Source organism: Ruditapes philippinarum, unplaced genomic scaffold, assembly GCF_026571515.1.
Source record: "Ruditapes philippinarum isolate M1 unplaced genomic scaffold, ASM2657151v2 ctg1952_1_1_1_1, whole genome shotgun sequence".
NCBI lineage: Eukaryota > Metazoa > Mollusca > Bivalvia > Venerida > Veneridae > Ruditapes > Ruditapes philippinarum.
Window position 1 is genome coordinate 254,193 of NW_026851518.1, and position 26,492 is coordinate 280,684.

A 26,492-nucleotide genomic window follows, 5' to 3' on the forward strand; every position below is an offset into this window, starting at 1 on the left:
GTTTTAAAACTTAGCAGGTTGTTAGAATATGATAAAATATGACAAAAGAAACTTTTGAAGCGAAGGCTTAAGACCATATTTTCTTATTTTAATATATAGATTTCTTTTGTTTGAGTCAATGTGCAAAATTTCGGTAAAGTATAAAAAGTTGATTGGCTTTTCCCCCTTCTTTTCTAAACACATGAGTTTTTTTAAAATGGCATATTTCTAAAGAATTTTAAGTTTCTTCATTCAAGTGAATATTGATATAAGAAATAAGATAAGGACTTACATGTAATTATGTATTGTGATCAACAATAAGAAGAAAACATAATCCAGAGGTAAAAACAAGATTTTAAAGGATGCGTATAAGTTACCTGCCCACAAAATAACCTCTTATAAGTGAAACATTCTGGTTCAAGCGCAGATAACTCAGAAGTGAGAACGGTGACCCCTTAATTTGTTTGGCTTAGAATGTTTCTATCGTAATATTCTAACAATATGCCAAATTTAAAGAAATTCTAGTGAACAGTTTTAATTTTGCCTACATGTCTATATGAAATTTCCTGAAAACGTCCTTAAAAAGAAAATAATAAAAAAACGTAGATTAATGATTTATGATAATTGATAAATTTGATCATTACTCATTAGCCATATATAAAACAATAGAAGAAAGAAATAAACTGACTCTACTTTTCAGAGTAATATTAGATTATGCTCATCACTTTAAAAGCACCTTTAGAACTTTCTGGGTTCGGATATGTTTTGCAACATCCATGGAGTTTTCAATTTGGAATTTACCAAATAAGTAAATATAAGTTGTTATCTCATATCACTGCGAAAAATATACTGATATACGGGAATATACGGTCCCGTATTTTTGACAAATACGGGCGTGTACGGGATGTATTTGTCGAATATACGGACTAAGTAAACGATTCCGTATAGGGAACACCGGGTATACGGGAAGTCCGTATATGCATCAGGCATATACGGAATTCCGTATTTGCCCCATATACATGTACGTATATTTGTTCGTACTTTTGAAGTATACGGAGAATAAAATCCAGTATACGGAATTTATCAAGGTTGTTATCCCTAGTATACTATAAATATACCAGGGATATACGGGACCGTATTTTCTACCTATTCAGAGGATATACGGACTCGTATTTTCTACGTACACAATGGATATACGGAACCGTATATTCTTCATATACAGAGGATATACGGAATCGTATTTTCCACATATACAGATGAGATACGGAATCGTATTTTCTGCATATACAGGAGATATACGGAATCGTATTTTCTACATATACAGGGAACATACGGAATCGTATTTTCTACATATACAGAAGATATACGGATTCGTATTTTCTACATATACAGGGAATATACAGAATCGCATTTTCAATATATACAGGGGATATACGGAATTGCATATATTGACAATTTAATTGCCACCATAGGTATGGTTTTATGTTTGTAGTATGGCGACACTTGATAATGAGAGATATTTGAGGCATATATGGCTTATTGGCGAGGGAGGCTTGTTTCTGTTGAGACGAATTGTAATGAGAGAAGCAGCGAATAACCTTCACACCCTCGAAGGTCTATTATTGAATCGTAGAGCAGTATTTAATAATGTTTTGCAAGAACAAAGGCAATGTGTTTTTCCATCTCCAAATACTGTTAATGCGGATGTTAACACTTGGGATATATCGCTTCTATTAATGGTGTTGAAAAAATTATTTTGGAACAATCTTTCGCCAACTGATCAATCTGGCATTGCTACCGTAAAATGTCATCGAAATCATATTCAAGGACACCCACTTGAGATATCTATGAATGGATCTGATTATGATACTAGTAGACAGCTGCTAGAACAATCTTTTCGAAATCTTGCAACTGGTGTTAACGCAACGGCTGAAATAGATGATATTATAAGAAAAACATCATCGGAAAATATTGATGTGAAATTAGCTTTCCAAACTATTAAAGAGATTCATGAATTCAGGAATAGTATGGTATGTGCCCTACAGGAAAGGTTTGAGCAGGTCCATTCAGAAATGTCTCGGATTAATGATTCCATCGAAGATATTAAAGGTAAACTTATTTATTATTTGATATCCGCCACAACAGAATAATCGTTTTATATATGTTATATAATAATGAAACAGTTTATCTTCACAGCTTACACGCATTTAATAAAATTGTATTTTCAAATACATGCTTTTATCACTTTTATTATACAAGATTTTCGAATGATATGTATCAAGGTAATCAGACATTCTACTTACTTTAAATATTCCTTATATTTTTCAGGGAATGTTGAAAATATCAGAACGGTTCAGATAAATCAGCACGAGGAATTGAGAAAATCGCTGCATGAAACAGGGCAGCAATCAAAACAAGATTTGACAGAAATTAAAGGTGAGGCAAAACTTAATTTTGTATATGCTTGTATGAACATACACACCAAAATTAAATTGTGGTTAAAAACTGTTATTGTTACAAAAGAATATATAAAACCACATTTAAATCAAATTCGTCATGTTTAAAATATATGTAGTTGTTTCTTAACATTTTAAAATTTTAAATTCGCTTTAAAAGGGTTAAAAAATATATGAATGTCTTCTGTTTTTGAACAAATTTTACACACAAAAAAAGTTTCCTTTCTAGTCATTAACAAGCGCTTTATTAGAATATAATCCCCCACTATCCAACATGACATGGCATGGAAACATTTAAGGTAGTTAATATACGATGATCTGCTATATAAATATACGTACTATTGAATAATTTTTCTCAAATTTTGTCAACAACATACATATAGAATTTGTACGTGGTTGGTTATTATGGCTGATACCAAATGATATCAACGTAATTATTTTTGGTATAACACACCTTACTTTACATACAGGAAATAAGATTTTTTCCTAATGAATGCTGTATACCAGGATATTTAAAGTTCTTTAATGAGTAAACTATTTTTAGGGTATTAAATGGAAGGTTATTATAGTGTACTTTTAGATTATTTTAACATGGTAATACCTATATTAAGCAGCGTATAATGCGTTCTATTTTTACTGAGGTAATCGTAGTACAATTATGTATATTGTGGTTTCGTCTTCTTTGTTTATTTAGGAAAATCAATACTTTGTTTAAATCGCTGTTTTTATATAAGACAAAACACAAGCAAGAATGCCATTATAGATGACGAGACTATAAAGGCTGAATAAAACAAGGGTCGATTGATACAGATATCTATTGTGCAGTAACCTTTTACAATTTTAGAGAGATAATTGGATATAAGCCATACAAACAAAGCACAATATTTTTATGTATATATATGTACTTATCGGAACTCTTTCACACATGAATGATACAATAAACGACATGAAAGATCATTCATCATTTGCTTTTCTACCGACATACTCTGTTTAATTTTTGTACACAACTTTTGCTTCTTATATTACGCAATGTAAAAATACATTGATAATGTTGTATAGCATTAATTATTCTTTATATGTTTCAGCAAATGTTGAAAACATTAAAACGGTCCAGACAGATCATCATCAAGAATTGACAAAATCTCTACAAACATCAGGACTGCAATCAAAACAGGATTTGGAAAATATTAAAGGTGACAAAAAGTGTTGGTTTTTTTTACATTTTTTTTATATGATGAATTGTAATTTACGTTCTGGAAATACATCATTTCAAAATGTTCCTTATATGACGAGCTGGGTAATTCTTTATACGATGAAGGCAGTTTTGACATGAAATACACTTTCTGTGGAATTTGTCAAACGATTATAAAGCAAAGATTCGTATAAAATAAAATCAACAAAGTTCCCGTCACCGGATTGAAATATTCTAGATATTTCTACGCAATGATGAGCCGCACATGCAAAACATGTTTGGTATTTTAAATAATAATTTGATAATAAAAAGTCCCTTTTTGACCCCACCCGAAGCTGTGCAAAGAAGATGACTTTTGACTTCCGGGAAATGCATGTTTTTTTAAAGATTATTTCACGAACCAGTATGGCAAGTATAACATTGACCAACAGGTGTTATATTTTCTATCCTTCAAGATCGTTCAGCACAACATGTAGTGTGTGCATGTTTATTGTGCTTTTAGTTCCTTCTATTTGTTCCTTTTGTCTATATTTCTAATTAAATATTGTTGAATCAGCCTTAGGATATGTTGCCTGCTTTTTAGTCAAATACCGGTTTATCCGGAAAGGACTTTACACTCCGCTAGTCTGTATGTCAGCCAGTTCGGTTGTCCGTCGGCAAAACTGAATCCCGTGATAACGTAAAAAGTACTGAAAATATTTTTATGAAACTTGAAACATGGGTAGATGCAAGCCTTGAGATTAATATGTGAATCTTGTTTTCTTCCTTTGTTGAATAATTCGATTGTTATGGCAACAAATAGCCTTTAATATAGCAAATATAACAACATGTGTTGTAACTCAAAAAGTATTGAAAATAATATAATTATGAAACTTGAAATATGGATAGCTGACAGTAAGGAGATTATGCTTATTATTTTTGCTATCATCAACCACATCATTTGTAACAAGGTTATATTTCTAACACCTATATTATTAGTTTTATCATCCGTGAACGTTTTCATGAAAATGTATCTACTTCTAACTTCAAGTATCTGTTCCTTATTATCACTCAAATCATGTGTGAGAAGATTCAGTGCTATAGATTGGCTACTTCTAAAATAATGACCACTTGCATTTGAATATTATTTTCTTGAAATTATTATTTTTTACCCAGCTTCTTCATTTATTGAAGGATTTACTTCAAATTCAAACTCATCATAATAATATGAGAAGATTTATAAATCTAGCGATCTATATTTCCCGACTTATCTCTCCCTTAAACGTTGAATAGTCCTTATTTAATCTTTAACTTTCTTAATTCTTCATGGATTTATTCAAATTTCAAATATTTGTTCATAATCAACACCTACAACATATGTTCATTTATAAATCTAGCGTTTTGTATTACAGTGTTCATAAGTGTAGCATCTTTATTTCAAGATTTATTTCCTTTTTAGTTTAAGTATTTTGCTTTTAGAAATGTTATATTCTTGTAACAACTTTATGTTTAAAGATGTATCCTCTGTATGTCAGTCCATCTGTTTGTCCGTTCCTATAAAAAACTATTTTATGAGATCACTTTTAACGAACTCGGAACGTTTCCAACAAATTAACTTAAAATAAAGAAATGTTGAAACATTAGTTATACATGTTCATCCTGAGAAAATTGTATCTTTTGATTAATATCTGTTGTGTTAACATAATATAACATAATAAGACAGGGTAACTGAGGGAAACTTAACACATAACTATGATACAGACAAACTAAGAACTCAAAATATTTAGGTTCATTCATGACTTCAACTTATGTATTGCTTTAGATTATTGCTTGTTAAATTTGTCTTTTTACGTCTTATCTGTGATATGCAACCTTCACAACCTATGCCCCCCCCCCCCCTATAAAATTCCATTTTGGTAATATCCGCCGATGGTTTTAACTTTTAGAGCACACACATTCTTTTACTTGAAGACCATACCCCGCTTTTATGGAATGGCACGAAAGTGTCTCATTAAAGGTTTAAATGTTGGATTCTGCTTAAGCCGGTGCTAGGGGCTTTGTCTGTAGTTCCTATCATAAATTTTGATATGAAAGTGTGACATTGACCTTTGAACTAAAACATAAGTTATGAGTGCGACACGTCCATGTCATGTCCAACACATTATTGCATAGTAAATTAAAAATCCATTCATGAATGGTTGTACTGTTGACCGGACATGAACATCTGTGTACTTTTATATAAAAAATACATTGTATTTCTTTAAGTTGAAAGTATAATCCTGCCCCTTGAGCCACAGAAATCGGTCTTGACTGTCACACATTGCCTTTATATGCCAGACATTCATTCAAAATCATTTCAACATATTTCCTCTCAAGTTCTGGCCCGGAAACAAAGTGTGGACAGACGGGCGGGTGGACGGACATACGAACGAAAATCAGACGATAGACTTTTCTAGGAAGGGTTAGGTTGTGGTGTGGTGGTTGCATAATAGAAAGACTGTATGTACATACAATTTCCTTATTCTAGCTATTACATAGCTATTCAATTAAGCAACCATGGTTTTAATTTTATTTTAGATACCGTAGCAAGTGTGCAACTAATGACAGCATCAACAAAGGGACAACTGGAAAAGTTTGAAATTACATACTTCAAATTTTACTTTGTAGCAGTTTTATATTTGGATAATGAATATCCTGTTTGTAATAATACCGGGAACAAGCATGTTTTTCCAATTGAAATAAAGTCGACTATTTATTTGTATGATGTCTATTTTGGTTAAAATTAAAGTTGACACTGCAAAGGATTGCGACATTAACTTTTATTTGGAGGAATATCTCAGAGCCGATCCTAGCATTTTTTTTTGTTAGCTTAATGGATTTCTGAAATAAAATAATTCAAAGTCCCTAGTTTGATTGAACCAACAGTGTTCAAGATCAAGTGATAAAAAGTAAGAACGCAAACAATTTAGCAAAAAAAGGCCATGTTTGTATTTTCAGTATTTGTAATTCATTAACAATTATATTTTAAAAATAAAGGTTATATTTTGCCAGGAACTGTGAAGGGAATACTTCAGCTTAAACAAATGTTCTTACAGAAAGAAAAGCATAGGACAACAGAAGGTAAATTAAAATACTAACCAATATAAATCTCTTTCTATCTCTGCCGGTACATACCAGAATATCTAGTTCGAGTGCAACTGTTTAGGGTGATAACGAGGCTGAGTTTCCGCTAGACAGTAATCCGAGAGCGAGATATTTCTGTCTGTGATGAAAGCCGGTGTTTGTTCTTTTTTCTTGCATATTACATATTTTTGTTTTTTCGAAACGAAATTATGAAAACTTCCTATATTCGTATTCGTTAAGCACTTTTGTTCTCATAGTAGTGTATGTATTTAAAACGTATTCATAACAAAAAAATGACGTCATTCTAAGAACGAAATCCATTCATAAAAGGCCCGCGGGAATAGCATTATTTAAAGCACGCAACTTAACTAACTGACTTTTTTTCTAGCACCGGTGTAAACAGTCGATAATCCTATCAATCCCATTTGATATGCAAGGATAGTGAAAATAGCAAAAAAGTTGTCAATTAATCTGATCGAATTTAGAAAATAAATTTATTAAAACCTGATACGGTTTCTTTTTTCTTCAGAACTACAAACTATTATTCAAGCAGACTGTGCAGATCAGAGCAAACAAAAGGAAGCAACCGACTTATTGTTCAAACTTGTAAAGGTGATTCAAGTTGACAACAGTCTCAAAGATGAAGAAATAAGAGTAGTAATAACACAGCGGATCCAGTGGTATGGAGAACTCGTATTGGAGTTGATAGAAGATTTGATCAGCTGGTTCAGTGACATGAATGCCCTTCCTGACGCAATTCCCGGCAATGCGCAGATAGGGAGTATTCGCATACCAATATCCTGTTCCAACATTTCAGGCCTCCTCACGTTTTTGAAATATATGACTGGCAGTCAATGCAAACAACGTTTATCAAGCATTTCTGCTACAATAAGCAAGATATTGCTTTTTCCATGTACGTTAGTATGGAGGATTGAGAATATGAATCTGCAAAAATCCTTATATACACCCCGTACGTATTAAATAGCCAATGGCGTTACTTCTACATTATGGAAAAAAATTACCAATTTAGGGAATAGGCTTAAATAATTTAGCTTTGGATAGCATATAATTAAATACTTTGGTAACTATGTAAATAGTTATCTTTATCAATGCATGTTAGAAAATATTTTATGATAAACAACAATTTCTGTATGAAATCTCTTTTAATGTTTCAGTATGTTCAATCATTGAGTTGACTAAATACGTTTATTTTTTTTTAAAATAGTTAAAACAATGGATGTAAGGAGAATAGTGCTACCGTTTCATATTACTTCAACAGAAGGGTTGACTAGGGTTGTAAGTATGTTTGGGGGAGAGGAAAGGACCAGTCATGTTGAGAAAATATCCGAAACACTGTCGAAGATATTCAATGTAACTATTCGTCTCGAAACATATGTTGATAAAATTCAACTACGAGAAGCAGGTATCACGATGTTATTTCTTTGATTTTAGAGTAGAATGTATATATGTATGTTACTTTGAATATTTTCAATTTTAATGGTTTATAATGGCATCCCGTCCGTTCTTGCACTGTTATGTTTGGTGTCCTGCTGGTCTCTTTGCCAGTTGTCATGTGTTGCATTCATGGAATGCCGTTCTTCATTGTAGATCTTGTTGTTAAGAATTGATTTAAGGGTGTCCGAATTAAAACAAGATATGGTTAAGAAACTGCATGATTTGAAATATCTTGAAAAGAATATAATTATGGTCACTAGCCCTTTTCTAAATCCCACCCACCACCTTTAAAGAATCAAAAGATAAAAAGGAATTGAAGTGAATAATGTTTACCAAACATCGTGCAATCAACTTTGGTATCAGACATCATGCCATCAACTTTTGTATAAACAGATAAATTTGAACCTATTGATTAACAAAATTTTGTATCTTGTCATTCATATCTTAATGTCAAATACTTATTCGAAATACATGTATGTGTACTGACGTTATATAATCATGTGATTTATTTTCTCTTTCGTAAGGAAAAGAAGAAGAAGAGATGGAGAAACAAAGAAAGGGTCACATGGTTAGGTCTTATTCATCCGAAGCTCTCACAGGTATTAATCACTTTGATCAAAAGACGAATGCACATTGGTTTTTTGCGAAGCTCATGATTGATAAATGCTAAGAGCAAATAAATGACTTTGGACGTATTCCAGATATCTAAGGAAGTCAAAACATAGCAGGGTGTTATCTTAAAAAAACTAACTCGATGGAAAGACTCAGTATGTCGATATTTTAACAATACCATCATTGGTTGTTCTAAACAAGATAAGGAAGAAAAATGCAAATATATTGAAAAAGATATTTCATTTATAAAAGTTAATTTTGAACTACAAAAAAGTAAAAAACAGAAAAAAGAATAGTGTTTTCAAAAAGAAAAGTGAATGTACATTTTGTATTGCTAGCTACTTTATAGCATGTTCCAACGACATTGGTATACCAATGTAGTTAAACCGTTTCTAGAGGTTAATGGAAAAAAGATAATTATATTGTAAGAAACTTTATGCCATCGCAAGAGTGATAGAAAAGAAATCATGTCGAAACAGTTTACCTAGTTTGGCATCCATGACTTTATCATGTTGATAAATGAAATATTAACAATTATTGCAAAAACAATATTTTCTCAGAGAAAGCTGTTTCCATGAGTAGGTTAACATCATTGAGGTTACGGTCCATTTGAAGCTCAGTGAATACACTAACATTAAGAATGTGAACGATAGTGAAAGTTTTGACCGATGCGCATGAGAGTACATTGAAGTATTTTTTTCTTTTAATGATCAAATGCTCACGAAAAACAAGTTTCAAAATGAGACAGTTATGATATGATTGAACAAAATGGTTCTATACATGCATATATTAAACCAAAGGAGTTCGCGAATAGAAGACAATAATAATTCTTTGATACCCGGTCAAGTAACCAACCTCCAATGTCGAAACGTTATGAAATATGAATGACATGATTTAATGCTAGTTTTACAGGTCTTAATTGCACAAGTAATTTACTTATGTGTTTATATATTGAAATGAGTTCAATCATTTTTCATATGCATTTTGACCATTTTGACATATACATTTAGATCAATGTTTATGGATTTATATACTTTAGTTTTTTTAATATCCTGGTATTAATCTAGAACTGTTTCTTCAGAAAAAGAAGAGAATGTGGTCACTCCTTCAGCTCAAGTGAAAAAGCCGAAAATTGGACGATCTCGCTCTTTAGGGGCACTCAAAGGTATTCAATATGTTAAGGAAATGACAAAATTAGCTAAGATTTGATAATAAAATACATCGTACATGTTCAAAGTTATGTATTAAAATAGTTTTGAAACAATCGACAAAGCCTTATAAGTGAATGTTTGATTTAGAACATACTATAAATGAATTGAATCTCTTTATCTAAATAAACCAAAGTTCTGTAAGTCCTTTTATTTATTACGTAAACACGTAGAACTATTGATCATGCCTTTCCCTAACCCTGTATGTTAAACATCAATTTTATGACATATGAAAATAAAAGTCTAAAATGGTATTAGTTAAACTCAATGTTGATTTGTTAAATGTTGTTGTCTTATTATTTGAATAAAATCTTGTAACAGAGGGACAAGAAAGATTGATGCGAGTTATGAAGGAAATAATACGATTAAAAAACGTTATCTTAAAGAAAGGAAAATATGGGACAGCAAAAGGTATATAAATAATTTAATCACAGATACGTTTTAAGATAGACTCTTGTCATTACTAATTCTTTTATAACTTAGATGCTAAAGTATTCAAAAGTTCTTCAGTTCATTATATGCCATAGTTAATTATATTTCCCCTATGTTTGAAGAACAATCTCGTTTAAGTTCTTTTGTTTAAATAATACATGTATATTTAAAAGGGTAATGCCACACTTTGATGCTAAAATTATTCTTATATTTTCTACTGATAACTTTTTAAAGTATCCAGTGGCTTTATGTGGATGCATTCACTAACATTTCTTAAGCAAACCTAATGTACGATTGCTTCCTATGATTCAGTAAAAAGCAATTATTTATTTACCTGGTAAAAGGTGATCACAACCAACACGGACAAATTGAAAATGCTGTAATAATTTCAATTTTTATATTTGATTTTAGCGACGGTAGTTGACAAGGAGAGCCTTTTGTTTGTTGAAAAAGGTACGAACCCTGCTATCCAGGAAGATGCACCATTATTGTTTCTGACAAATCATGCTATTCTATTCGAAAATGTTGATGATAGAATTACCGTCGGTGGAATGGATCTTCTGCCGGACGACAATGGACTTGTTGTAATTGACATTAATAAACGACAATTATACAAATTAAGCCATTTGTTCAATGTGATAGGCAAATACGAACTCCCTGGTTATCCGTGTGATGTTTGCTATATTGGTAAAGGAAATGTAGCTGTATGTATTGATTACAAATACCTGACAATTGTAAATGTATCTAAAGGTCAATTTGTTGAAAATCCTATAAAAATTGGTGTTGTCATTGCAGGGATTGCAGCTTATGCTGATATGGTATACATTGCTGATCTCGGTGGCAATGTGCATTCATATAACACAACAAGTCAAATGTTGAAGAAAGTCTACTACAACTCTAAACGTGACTTTAAACCTCAGCGAACAAGTATCGCTCTTAGTAATGATGGTCAGATAATTTATGTAAAATATGGCATAGAATTGTTGTCATTAAATCGTGAGGGTAAATGTATAACAAAAGTCGAGATAGACGTTAACTTTAAGCTAAGTGATATTTGTGTCATTGCTGATGGTATCATTTTGTGTGACTTTTCTATGATGACAGTGTTGCACATTGATCGTGAAGGTAATCAGATGCTTAGAAAAATACCATTTGTTTCGGAAGGAAATAGGATGGCATCTTTAATGTGTTATGATAAAAGACAGTCACGTCTGGTAATTGTAGAAAGGTCTGGCATGGTACATGAATTTAAGATTTCCGCAAAATGAAAAGGATGTATATTCCATTATTTATATGTAGCTGTATTCTTATCTATCGTTAAATAAAATATACGCTTTGTAAAAAATAAAGTTTACTTTGCACGCAGTCCTCATATTTATATTGACAACATTCAGTTAACCACCAAATGAATTTCAACAAACAAAGATATTGAATTTGTTATAAAAATATGCACAAGTATGCTTTCACAGAGAATATGGATGTCTTCAAGATCTGTTTTCTTGTTAAAATAGTCTGCATAATCATATACATATGTATTTGATTATAATGATTTAGTGTACCGTTATATACGTCATTTTTTAAAATTTATGTAACATATAAAAATTATTTTTGTTTAATCTAGGTGTTCAAACCACAATTATTTCTTAAACAACACAGGGTCATTCGAAATAGAACTATTAGTACACATGTTTTAAAGTCGAAAGGGTTATAAACTTTTAATACCTAGGTATTATATGTTATTTGGGTTTTTAGTATATATGGATATATTACCTGCCAATATTTTATATAACCGGAATCGTTATATAATTTCAAAAGCCAAAAAGATTAAAAGATATACTTGGCTCATCTTTAAGTAAAATATTTTCATTGCAGAAATTTATTGAAATCTATGAAATTCTTACAAATTATGTCTAATATGAATAATAGAATGCACAAACTGTTTATTGGAAACTGCATTCCCAATTACTAGTCTAACGAAGTTAGCCATTTTTTATAAAAAAAATGCCACTTTTTTATTACAATATGTACTCATACTGTGTCTACCTGTAGTGTGTTGAGTTCAAAACATTAAACTATACTCTGTGTGTACACAAAACATGTTCATTTGACCTTTGCAAAGGAATTGTGTAGCAATTATCAATATTTTCAAATATCAAATTTGAGCCTAATACACTTTTAATTACTCTTTCCAAGCCGAGAAAGACGATTTTAAAATAAATCATTGCTGTTTCAAATGAAACGTCGAAATAAGATTCCCTTTAGGGTTCCCCGTTACCGCAAACTGACGTCAGCGTAACCTTACGAATGTAAACAAGATAAAAAGGAGAAGTCTGTCGAAGACACTTTTGTAATTAATATTCAAGCTTTGACGAGGTCATATTTATTTTAAATACTAATGAGAATATTTTTTCATTACTATATTTTGGTAAATATTTTTAAATTTGACATTTCGTCAGTACGTGCATCGTCACAAATCATGATGTTTACAACATGGGGTACGCAATGGGGGAATTCAATGTGTATTTTACCTGTAAGGCTGGGTTCGGCGGATCAATATCCAATCAAAAAGGGGGGATTTGGAAAGGTAATAAATATATTTATCATTAATTATTGATAACGCTATATCACAAAAAGGGAAAAACATCTGGAAGAGAAATACATATATATTTATCATTAATTATTGATAACGCTATATCACCATCAATCCGAATGCACGTTCGTTGTATTTTTAAGATATACCTTGAATGTCAGCAGTCGCAGAATAATGAAACAGTAAATGATACATACAAATCGCGAAAGACTAAATTAATCAACTAATGTTAAATAAGTGCGATAACAGGAAAGGATAAGAAGTGTGTATAGCATTTGGTAAAGAACACAAGCATCTATTTAAGAAACACATTGTATTTGGAATATTTATGTATTAACATGACATTCTAGATATAAACAAACTAAAATATGTACATAAGTGTAATGTATTAACTTTAAATCAGATTTATCAGTATCAAAGTCAGTTCGGCTTATTCTCTACTTACACGAGAAACGTCTTGAAAAAGTAAAATATTACTTAGCTATTAATACTAAGACAATAATGTCACTGGATTCTAAGTTGTATAGAATATAAAATCTTACTGTCATATATTTTCGTTTCTTAGGTCATAGTTAATTTTAATACTCTCTGAGTTTATTGCTTTAACCAATAATGTGTTTTCATAATATTACTTTTACCACACAAGTAGACATTAATCATATAGCGTTTACAAATTTATGACTCCTCTAAGAGAAGAAGTCCTTTCCGTATACAACTTTATAAATGTTAAAAAACTAATTCTTGTTATACCATCAATGTCTCCAGGCGAAAATGAGTACTTGCTGACCCATGTATTCTTGCGAAATGTTGACAAGTATATTTCATTTCGAGATCAAAAGTGTAGACCATCCAATATTACTAAAAGATTTATAATAATTGTTTATATTTGTTTTTATTAAAGATTTTGTTATTATGCTTTGATTATAAACAACCAAATGATTGTTTATCAAACAGCATCATATCTTAATGAGAATGGAAATAAAACAAACAGATACCAAGCTTCGGGACGACTAAAACTAACTTGATATCACTCTATGAACGTTAGAATTATTCTTTCCCTTCCTTTTGACCTCTTTATTGTTTTATTAAGTCACAATTTCATTGTTAATGTATACAATTTTCTAACAGTACTAGTAAAGAGAAATCTGATGTATTGACACATGAAAAGGACATATGATATTTAGCATACTAGCTTTACTGTTCACTATCATCATTCAAATAAACCTTCACGCTTAATCCTGTCTGTGTAACATTCTTTTCGAAAAATTGTCGATTTTTACCCTTTGTAAGTTTATATTGCTAAGGATAAGAAATGTTACCGTTGAAAGTTACTGGTCCAAATAGTTCCATAGAGAGGCTTACCTTTCGATCTCTAACAACACCTTTAGAATTTTATCATTGTTCTTCATCGTCTGTCTTTATAAGTTTTGATTGTTTTAATTATTTCAATTTTAAATCTAATTTTTATCTTCAATTCGTGTCGGCTCTTTGTTATTATTTCAATATAACATGTAATATTTGTTTTATAACAGTGATTTCTAGCTTATGTGCTTTTGGTAAAACAGATATACCCTTAAGAATTTGTAGGTTTATAATATATGAAATAAGCCATCTTTTTTTCATTATTTTCCAAATGAAAACATAAGATTGAAAGTACACCTTTTGTGCAATTACTGTTTCGCAATCGGTGCGTACGTCAAGGCTTTGTTCTGCCTCATTAAGTCTTTACATTATGTCGGGCTATCAAAAGTTTGCATTGTCATTTTGACGCAATACTTGATAAGTTGTCGCAGACGATTTAAATGATGTTGAAGTTTATTTGCTACATATGTTGAGCTTAAAAAAGAGGGATATATTAAAAGGTTTTTAAACATTTTGATGGCGAGATAAGTATTGAAAACTTCATCGGATGAATTTTAAACAAAACTGTTTAATGTGATTGAAAAGCGAAATTTTGGCACCAAGGGATTTATATCTTCGTCCTAATGGTAACATACTATTTCACTTAATATATCACGGTATCGAAACAAATATCTTAGTCTCGGGAGTGTTCACTTTTGAAGAACGTTAAATATTACAGTTTGGAACAAAAAAAAACTATTTCTAAAATATGACGTTAGTTTTTTATTGTTTGTTTGCAATTAAACGTCACATGAAATAAGAGTAGTTAAAGTTAAGATACATCAGAATCAAATCTTTTCAAATGGAAAACCTCTAACAGCAAAACAAATAAAGATATAGATTACCACTAAAACATTTAAAAATACGAGAGAGGTCATAGTGTAAAGACGCGCTAAATGTTAGCGTTATATTATAGGCGCGTCAATAAAAAATTGCTATTTTTCACTTTAAACGGTCTTTTGGTAAATGATAAATAGAAAAAAATTCGTTTAAGTTCATTGCCGAATTTATTTAACTCGATGAATAAAATAATATCATGCTCGCCAGAGGCTCGCTTAGTATAACGTTATTGAACTCGTTTAATAAAATCAGTATTGAACTTACTTCTTTTCAGTGTTGTTATACTATTCTGCTCCTTCGGGATCATTGATACCAACACTATTAAGTGTTGAGAATTGAGTACCGCTCAAGCCAGTGGAAGGGGCGTGAGAGATGTTGCATTTATTCATTTTTCCTCATGTACACACTCAATCAAACCGAGTCTGCAATTTCCATGTAATTTTGTTGTGGTGTATGCTTCCGAGGGATCACTTTGTTTCCAGATTTATTTAAATTCATTCAATATTCTCTATTTATTATATCTTTATCTAAAATTTTTGGATTTTTGTTTATAACAAATAACATATATTCGAAATATTACCAATGAAAAATTGCTCTTTTTACTTTAAACGGTCTTTTGGTATATGATAAATAGAAATTAAATTCGTGTAAGTTAATTACTGAATGAATAAAATAATATCATGCTTGCCAGAGGCTCGCATAGTATGACGTTATTCAACTCGTTCAATAAATTCAGTATTGAACTTACTTCACTTCAGTGTTGTTATACTATTCTGGTCCTTTGGGGTCATTGATACCAACACTATTAAGTGTTGAAAACTGAGTACCGCTTAAGCCGGTACTATGGGTCGTGAAGATGTTGCAATGATTATCGACCCTTATGTACGCACTCAATCACACCGAGTCTGCAATTTCCATGTAATTTTGTTTTGGTGTATTCTTCCGAGGGATCACTTTGTTTCCAGATTTATTTACATTCATTCAATATTCTCTATTTATTATATCTTTATCTAAAATGTTTGGATTTTTGTTTTATTACAAATAACATATATTCGAAATATTACCAATAAAAAATTGCTCTTTTTACTTTAAACGGTCTTTTGGTATATGATAAATAGAAAATTAAATTCGTGTAAGTTAATTACTGAATGAATAAAATTAATATCATGCTTGCCAGAGGCTCGCAACGTATAACGTTATTCAACTCGTTCAATAAATTCAGTATTGAACTTACTTCACTTCAGTGTTGTTATACTATTCTGGTCCTTTGGGGTCATTGATACCAACACTATTAAGTGTTGAAAATTGAGTACCGCTCAAGCCGGTGCTAGGGGTCGTGAAGATGTAGCACTGATTCTCATCCCTTATGTACACACTCAATCAAACCGAGTCTGCAATTTTCATGTAATTTTGTTGTGATAAATGCTTCCGAGGAATCGCTTTGTTTCCATATTTTTTACATTCATTCAATATCCTGTATTTAATATATCTTTATCTAAAATGTTTTGGTTTTCGATTATTAAAAACAACATATATTTGAAATATTATCTATTGCATTTAACACAATTTAAACCTGAACATTTTCATAACATTCCAAGAATTCCTCTTCTTACTATTTGAATTTTGTATGAAATACAATATTTAATCATTTTACTCATAATTTTAGCAACATTTAAATATTATTTGGCTTTTTTATTTTATTTTGATTTTATGGACCACTCACCATTTTACATTTTTAGGCATATATATTTCAAAACTTTCATTCACAGAGTGAACTTTAAATATTTACTACGAAATAATCGCTAAGAATAATTGCAATTTAAAAAACCTTATTAACACGTGTAATACATTCTTGAAGGCGAGAAACAAGAACTGTTTAGAAGAAATAAGTAGACATAAGGAAAAACTGACCATCGTAACATCTCTAAATGAAAACAAGTTCCGTTGCGGTGGTAATATTATCAAGATTACGAAGTAATTCGGCATCAAAATTGATGTCTTCTTCCAACTGACATTATCAAATGACATCATTGTCTCGTAATCCTTGTACAAAGTCTCACATTATTTGACATACTTAGAATAAAGTATAACCATTTTGCTGTAGGAAATCTTTTCTGTAAAAAAGTATTCAGATTTGATTTACTATAATAGTTATTCCCTTTTCCGTGTAAAGTTCTGGTGTAAAATATTGTTTAAATTCTATCTCGTTATTAACATATTAATTAAGACGTCATGTCATTGTAATCGCCGATGATTTAATAATGTTTATATTACAAAGTAATTTAGTTTTTATACATTTATTTTAGTTTGATTGTGTTGGAAGCTATAAGCTTATTGAAACACTCCCGAATCAGTTCCCGGAAACAACTAGTACTGAGCAACAAATTAAACGTTTATTGCTAAAGAAAGCCACGGCTTGTCTATTATTAATCCACTTATAATTGTTTACATTGTTAATGACATGTGTTTAAAAAAAAACGAATGTCCAAATGGTATTGATGGTACGACAAATCAAATGTTTTATTAGTCCCCTACCGGTTTATAACATTGAAAAACTTGAACCATTTTTAATGCATATGTTTAAGTAAAAAATTAAGATTGTGTCATTCGCCCCGATACAGCTTTCCTTGTAAAAATAATGTCATTTGCATAGTCTTAATACTTATGCACCATCGAAATCAACTGATATATTTTGTCAAGGGATATTGTTACATTGTTAACACTATGTAACAAAAAATAAACATACTCATGTATATAAATTAACCCATTACTTTTTATATAGACGTCTTTACACTCTTTTTCACCCCCCCCCCTTGAGGCCTCAAATAGTGAAAATGTCCTATTTAGATCCCCAAACACTTGTTTTTGTTTGAGAAATGGTATTTAAAAGAGTGATCACTTTTTTGGCGCCATCCCTTATTAAACAGATACATCAAGGCGGAGCCAGAGCGTCCTGTCGTTGACATGGTAACAGAAAATTTAAGATTAAGTATGCATTTATAAAGACTATGGTCAAGTCAACATTTGTGCCAAGTATGAACATAAATGAATTTTTTATGGTTTCATATCAATTTGAACTTGTGACATACAGGAGACTTTTCAATGAAAAGGCATTCTTCACAAAATGCTCAGGACGTAATGGGTTGAAGTATTGGATAATGTAATAGAAAAAGTAAATTCAACAAAAACGGGTATTTTCTTTATGCATGTTCAATGAAGTACATGTCCACTTATAGGCAAAAGGAAACATTATAGGAAAAACGAGGTCGGTGACACACACCCCTCCTTTTTTCGCTTTTATTCGAATGTCTTGCAAAGGTTATTCTATCAATTATATTATGCACTTCTGCTTTTTGACCATATATAATTGTAGCATACGTCTTTAAAATTATGTTTGTTTTTATTAAACACTGTAATTCCTATTTATATGAAAATCAACAGTAGGTTTTCTTATTTTCCTATACAAAGCATCTGTTTACAAAACATTCCCTTTCTTATCTAACTGGTTGTTATAGCAAGTATATATTAGTCTTTTCTTTTTGAATTTGATATCAGACATTTTGCCTGTCGTTATTTGTTTCTACAGCGTATAAACATTTTTACTTCAGAATAAATGTTTTATAAAAGAAGTTACCGATCGATGTCGTAAAAGTCTACAATTGAGAATGATTGAATATAGTCAGACTGTCTCATTCAATGCACTTAAACATATTTATGGCCACATCATTTATTTAAGTTTCATGGCATAATGATACGATGTTTTGAAAGAATAAACAAAAATGAATACCGACAAATCATATTACAGTATATTTACTTTATTTTAGTTCTGAAACATAAGTTAGTGGCAAGCAAACAGATTGGGAATCTCCAAAATGTTATCAAAGTCAATTTATCCGTTCATTGAATGTCCAATGCCTTCATATCGTCTAAAAGTTAGAAATCTGACCAATAATTCGTACAGTTGAAGAACAAAACGAATTTGTGTGAACAATAAAGGCAAATATTTCAGGAAAAATCTGAATAGACACAGCGTTGTGCTATTTTTTAAATGATGACTAATACAATATATGACCAAGGCTAAAATCTGCAAATGACCTGTCTAGTATTTTTGAATGGGAAAATAAGAGACAACAAGAGATATTTTTACTCTTGATTGCCTAGCTTAAGGATTACTAAGCAAGTGGTGTTACTTTGGTAAACCTATGTAAATTATACATTATTTTGAATAATTTCACCAAAATGTCCTTAAAAACAGACGATAAATCAAACAAACCTAAATGCTTTAATTCCATTTCCAGGTTAAAACGTGATAAAGACACATTAGATCGGTAAATTATCTGAAAATTTCTTGATAACTGAACCATTAATGCAAATTTTTGATAATTATTGTTTATTTATTCTGTGTTCATATATAATTCATGTGAGATGAATAACATAGACATCTTTAGCTAAAGCTTACTCATAATATGACCCACAGTATATAAACGATTTGTACCCCAACCGGAACTTGTGGGAGATCTCAACATCAGTTCAGTACAAACAGGCGGGGTGACCAATAAAACTTTTTAAGACGGCATTTAATCTGAGACGGTATGTAAACATTTGAATCATATTAAGAATTATTTTTTCTTTGCATATAGATACATTTATATCCAGCTTCTTTAAATTGATGCGCATAAAACGCTTTGCTCTTCGCTTCGTGTTTTGTTTATGTCAACACACGCCGATTACACAAGCAAATTAATGCCTAAAATTGTTTTATTTCACTATAACTCATATCTGAATCTTAACTTTATTGTCTAAACTTGTCTTACCGCACAGACACTTGTGCGGATATCTTTGAATATTGATAAAAACACAGTAAATAATAGAGGCGAACATTCTGATAACTGTACCCGTCTTGCTAAAACAATTTTAATGATCTGTACCCTATATGTGTTTTCACTAAACCATAACTTGCGAGTCACTCTTTATGTTTTTTATTGTTTTTGTCCTATGTTCCAAATTATATCTTGCAGAATATGAAGTTATTGTGTCACAAGAGCATGACACATCTTTTAGTTCTATATAAGTAACCAAAACTGCACATGAATGGACCTTCATCATGTTCTCACTTTCCATTGAAATACAAGCATGAAGTAGCTGGTAATACGAATTAGAAAGAAAATTATTTCTTGACAGGAATTATCAACCAACAAATCTTATCTTCATTTACCATTCATTTTTCTTTGAAAAGATATAAAGCTAAGATATAACAGAAGTACTATAAACGTTTCTACTATTAAGTTCAACGGCATTGTTGTTATTCTTGACGTGACCGTTATATAACGTCACATATCAATCCATCCTCCTCGAAAGATCATCACAGGATTACTTATTTCAACATGTTGAAAGCTTTACACGTACCGTTGATTTTATTATGCTTTTTAAAACACAGTTTTATATTCTCATAAATGCCTTGAATTTCTATTTCTTACATGCGCGACTAGGATCACTCATAATAAATCATTTTAAGGAGTTTCCTGCATATTGTTGTTAAATGTGTAAAAGGTTGTTTTCACTCTTGCAAGTTTATTTCCACTTATTTTAAATTAAATAGTTAACAGTCTTGCCAGTGTTTTCTTTTCACACAACTTGAAAAGTTTATCATTGGCTATCATAAGTGATCTTAAGTCAAAAGATATATATAAATCCAGTTCCTTTCTATAAATTGCCATATACATGTATTTCAGATGGATTTGGATGAATCATGTGTAGTTGAGGGTCGAGGGTCTTGACAGTAGCTTTCGTGTAACAAACATTCCTTAAATGTAGGATCTGTGGAATAATTTGACTTCAAGTTTAAATTTAAACTCTTAGTCATCTGTATTAAAAACGTATCTTTTTTCGATGTTTGAACAGGCGTTTTGATTTTTTGACATTTCTTGATTGGAGATTATTTTTCAAGTCCTTCTTGTCTTGAAACTTTTACTGTTTTTGTAATATCATTTGCTTTTAAAGTCCCTTTTTTCAATTCTTTTGGAATAATTCTTACGTCTTTGGAGTATGATTTTAATGTTTATATTATTGTTGTCAAACTGAGAAATTGTTATTTTAAGCTTTTGTTCTTATGTCATAATTGTGAACAATAGTGTTTCCGATTTTTTTTAAGAGAAAGGGGGCAATTAAGACAACTGAATTCTTCCATTTTGCCTGTCAATAAACAAATAAATACGTTAAATGATAAACGTTCTCTCCATTAAATATTTTAAAATACTCACAAGTCAGGGTACAAATAAAATTCGTAAACTCACAAGTAGGGTTCACAATCACCAGCAAGTAACGTTCAGTTTACGGAATTGACCTCCTTTGTTAAACTCTTAATTTAATGTTCAAAATACAGCAATATTTTTTGCAGATGACTAAATTCTCGTTTGTTATTGATTATTTTAGTAGTTCGATATCACAATTCAATGTTTAACTAAATAAACCTTGAAATAAGACAGATTTTTGTTCGTGTTCAGTGTTGATCACATGAAAGCAGTTCGTGAGTTTCGATTATTTTATAGCTTTAATGCTAACATTTATATTTTGCATAATTTAAACGTTTAGTAAAGTTTCACTTCTACGATATAAATAAAGATTTACTAACCTAACGTCCATAAGTATCAATATAAATACCAATATATTAAATAAGTCAAGCGTAATAAAATGGTTGACACTGACATCTTCTCACAAGATCCGGTTGGGGTTCAAATCGTTTATATATTGTGTGACCATTAAAACATCGCTTAAATCATTTAAAACTTTCAAGTTTATACTGCATGTTGTAGTAATAAAATGTGACTAAAACTGGCCTTAAAAGTTGAAGTAGAAATAGCTATCATTTTATCACTTTAGTTTATGAAATTGTTTCTTATAATTATATAGCTTTCTACACAATCGAACTAAAGTCAACTCTGTATAAAGCAAATGATATTTAAATGTTGTATTAAAGTTGTCCTTGCTTAGAAAACTTCAAAAATAGAAGAAAATCATACCACTTTATTATTCTTACTATCATTAAAAGCAATACGCTAATGGATTTGTAATAAAGATATATGTATTTGTCCTAATGGAATATCACATAACCAGATAGATTTTATCGATTAATATTTTCACTACGGTTTCAGCTATTTCGATAATTTACCCAAACATGTGTTTAAACTGTCCAAAATTAAATCATCGCCATTTAAACAACATGTCTTTGAAAAATGTGTAATGCCAAGTCAGCATTTCATAAGATCTTAGTAAGCATTTGTTTTAACTTTTATGTACTTAAAATTTCAATTGAATTTTATGATCTTAGTAAGCATTTGTATTGAATTTTATGTACTTAAAATTGTATTTGAATTTAAAGATCCATTGTGCCTCAGAAAAGCTTTTATCTTTATTTCTCGAATTAAGCTTTCTTATTTTTGTGAATTTATGTAGTACTGGCAAATTACCAGAACTATCTCTTTCATCTATTGCTTTTTGGTAACTAGTACAATAATAGTGAATAAATATTGTGTATGGAAGTCAAAATATTACTATGTTTGCATTTTGCTACTTTTATTATTTCAATTGCAACGCTATTTTTTAGGTAACAAGCATTTTACATTTTTTGGTCTGATTGTTTAAAAATTAAAAATTTATATTTGCCCTTTCTAAAAAAGAACAAAGTTGTTTGTTTCGAGGTATAATGTGCCTTTATGGTTAACAAGGATTTTGACAATGTTTTTATTTATTTATTTTTAAGCAAATCTTACGCAATCCATTTTCAGACAATTTATAAAAGGTATAATTCAGAAATAAATAACGAGTTTATAACATATTAATGGTATGAGCTTACATTAACGCATTGTTTATGAAATATACATGTTTAGTTTTCTCTTGGGGTCATCTGGAACAATAGTCAGCCATTCCAAATGTCAACGATTCTATCAAAATAATTTAATAATAATTATTATAATTTATTTCAGAGTCAATATTATATATTGATATCACACTATGTATATATTTTGGTCTAATATATTCTTCTATAGATGGTTGGCATACTTTTGTTAAATATGAACATCTAGGACTTTTTGTGATGGTCTATACGCATCCTGACTAATCGATAATTGTCATTCAGATCTACATGTAGATCTGATTTCCACCATTCGTTTCGTCTTCATTGCAATTCTGGTTTCCCCGAGAATGTTATTTTAGCAATGCAATCAAGCCGTTTTTCACAGGTAGCCAAAGAAATATTGAAATATCGTTATCCGTGGAAGGAAAACAATTGTTGTTGTTTGAAGTAATGTGAAACAAATAAACTGGAAATGATAGACTCAAGTTTTAAGAGTGTCAAAATTGTTTTACCAGTTTATCTGTTGGCTAATATGCACAACGCCATGTTTGTTCTCGAAATCGTGAAAATTACCAACTCAATATTGCTTTTGCAGCATTTAAGAATAGAAAACGTATCACTTTCAAAGTTATAAAAGCTCGTCAATGATTGGCTGTTTGAAAGGATACGAGAAGGTGACAACCTTTTGCTGATCGGCAGATCATAATGCGTAGCGTTATTTAGGAGCTGCTTTTATCAGATTTGGTCTCTAGTTCGTCTGTTAATTCAAAATCGAGTTTTCCTTTCGATCCTCCGTTCTTCCGTCCCAATTTGTTCTTGAAACGATAACAAAATACGCCCATAAATCCTAGAAATGCTTAAAGTTTTATTTCTCAGAAGACTTTTACCTCTAGTATATAGTTACACTTTTCAAAAGGGTAGTCATTGGCTTCATTGATGAGCCATGTTTTTTTCTTTTGCATATAAGTACAATTAAAGTGACTTATTATTTCAATAGGAGAAAAATTATCATTTAGTTTGTTCTTAAAAAATATTTCACTTTCAGTACTATTTTTTTCAGATGGTAAAAACCTCATATATTTTAAATCTACTTTTGCAACATTATTAAAGCATGTTTACTCTTTCTACTTGAATAAAGCATGCTTTTGATAAAGTAAGCATTTTTCAATTTGAATTTGTTTTATTTGAATCGATTTTAGCATGAACATGTATTTTATTCAGGAAATGATTTCACATTTAATTTCATTCACCTCAATGTTTGTCTGATATTTAATACTGGACCTTAAGAACGTTGGAATGACCAAGATTTGTTTTATCGAGAACCACATATTGACTGCTTTGTTTGTTTTTAGTCGAAGTCAAAATTGTCATGAATTATATTGATAAGGGCGTAGTGAATCTTTGAGTTATTTTCTGTTGTAATATGACATATTGCTCAGCACTTCTCTTTCCAGTGATATATCTTTATATACAGAACACCTAACATCTTTTTAAGATCAATCTTTTGTAATAATACATTAATATACTCAAATAAAATCTAGAAAATATCCGATGGCTTCAATGGTAGATATGCATAGATATGTCTTTATATGTGCATTTGCGATGCTTTCGAAATACAGATTTTGGAAGTAAATTTGTGAACATTTTATTTATCATATATATTTGATGCGTGTATGTATGACACAATTATCTTTGTCAAATAATTTGTTAACACTATGGCCTAATATGACTCATTTAATTTAATAATTTGAGCATACATTTACACGATTCACTGCTAAACTTGATTCTTACCACTATTTATCTTTAGAACATAATAGAAATAGTGTAACGACCATCTTTCTGTCTCTAGATATTGAATAACGGACAATTTTCCATTTACGGTGGTACTATCTCTACATAACGAAGTAATTTGGATTCAGAATTGATGTCTTCTTTCAAATGACATTATCAAATTACCTTATTTGTCTCGTAATCCTGGCACAAAGCCTAGTGTCATTTGACATACTTAGGATAAGTTAGAAATAACTTGTTGTATATAAATAAACATTCCCGTAAGAAAATACAGTTTTTCGTAAAATTTTAAGACATTAATTTTATCAGTTTTGTGTTATGTAAAATTGTTTTGAAACAAAACAAATTAAGAGTCACTAATACTAACTTTCTTGTTGCAAAATATAAAAAAAGAAATAAAAAAGAAAAACATACAAGTGTTAGTCTTAAGCAGTGATGTGCGTATGTTTTATATTAAAAAATCTAATATAAACTTTTTTCAGCCGGAGCTAGATGGAGTGGACCGTGGCTTCCGCTTACAACGACTGTTCATGAACAGACTCAATCAACCAAAACCCAAGCGTGCAACATAATTACTGTTTCTGTTCTGAAACACTAGCAATGTTTCAATATTTCATAGAATTAATTTAATCGTAAAGCTTGTGAAACTAATTTTTTTCTTCTTCTGATCATTTTGATGTAATTGCGTAATATATACATATGTATATATAAACATGTACTTTCTCCGGCGAATGTGTTTTTGTGGGTTTTTTTTCCAAAATATTGTCAGTTGTAGATACATATTATCAATTATTATCAATTTTAAAAAAATCACATCTGCATGCCAAATATCAATTATTAGGATCAACTCTTAATTACACATTCTGAAAATAAAAATGTAATTTTGACAATATAATTAATTTCGGCATATTTGGTCTTCTCCAAAAATATTCATTTATAAGTTGTTTTCTTATGGAACTGCTGATATATGAAACAAACATATTGATATTTCTTGTGCTTTTGATACATGTTTGTCCAGTATCATCAGAAGCATTGACAACGTCCCTGCAGATGAAAGTTATCAATGTCGTTTTACTTAAATATGCTTTTTTTTTAATAAAGTATCCTTTCATTTATACAAATAAATGTTAACAATTGGCAACTCAATAAGGAAACACATGCAAAATGCAAAAGAATAATTCCAATTCATAATGTGAATGCGATTGCAGACTAGGAAGAGGAAAAGGTTGATCATTTAGGACTCCATGTGCTATTTGTTAAATATATGTATCATATCGAGCATCTAAAGAAACAAAAATTGTGTTTCGGATATTTAAGTATCAGGATGACATTTCTAGACATAAAAAACATTAAGTACATAAGCGTAAGATATTTACTTTAAATCAAATAATCAGAGTCAAAGTCAGTCATGTTCGGCTCATCTCTACTTGCACGAGAAACGTCTTGGAAAAGAAAATATTATTTTTTCCTTAAAGGTCACTGGATAAGTACGTTGTCTACAATATTAAATCGAACTGTTGTATATTTTCTTTTTATAGGTCATACTTAATCTAACGATTTGTTTGCGTTTATTGCTTTAATC

At 30.4% G+C, this 26,492-nt stretch overlaps 1 protein-coding gene across 1 annotated transcript; it reads left to right on the forward strand.

Annotated features, from left to right (window-relative positions):
* The first annotated feature begins 796 nt into the window (after positions 1-796).
* Positions 797-11,833, forward strand: LOC132729192 (uncharacterized). The gene is made up of 10 exons (XM_060715269.1): positions 797-2,088; positions 2,308-2,415; positions 3,521-3,628; positions 6,184-6,726; positions 7,259-7,699; positions 7,955-8,152; positions 8,709-8,783; positions 9,878-9,961; positions 10,326-10,415; positions 10,848-11,833. Exons 4-10 carry the CDS (start codon positions 6,690-6,692, stop codon positions 11,702-11,704), a joined length of 1,782 nt encoding a protein of 593 aa, XP_060571252.1. The 5' UTR covers positions 797-2,088; positions 2,308-2,415; positions 3,521-3,628; positions 6,184-6,689; the 3' UTR covers positions 11,705-11,833.
* The last annotated feature ends 14,659 nt before the right edge of the window (positions 11,834-26,492 follow it).

Excerpts from the sequence above, each read along its gene's own strand:
- LOC132729192 (XM_060715269.1), top strand. The coding sequence starts at position 6,690 with ATGTTCTTACAGAAAGAAAAGCATAGGACAACAGAAG. Across the intron at positions 6,727-7,258 it reads AAAGCATAGGACAACAGAAG|AACTACAAACTATTATTCAA; the intron begins GTAAATTAAAAT and ends TTTTTTCTTCAG. Across the intron at positions 7,700-7,954 it reads AAAATCCTTATATACACCCC|TTAAAACAATGGATGTAAGG; the intron begins GTACGTATTAAA and ends TTTTTAAAATAG.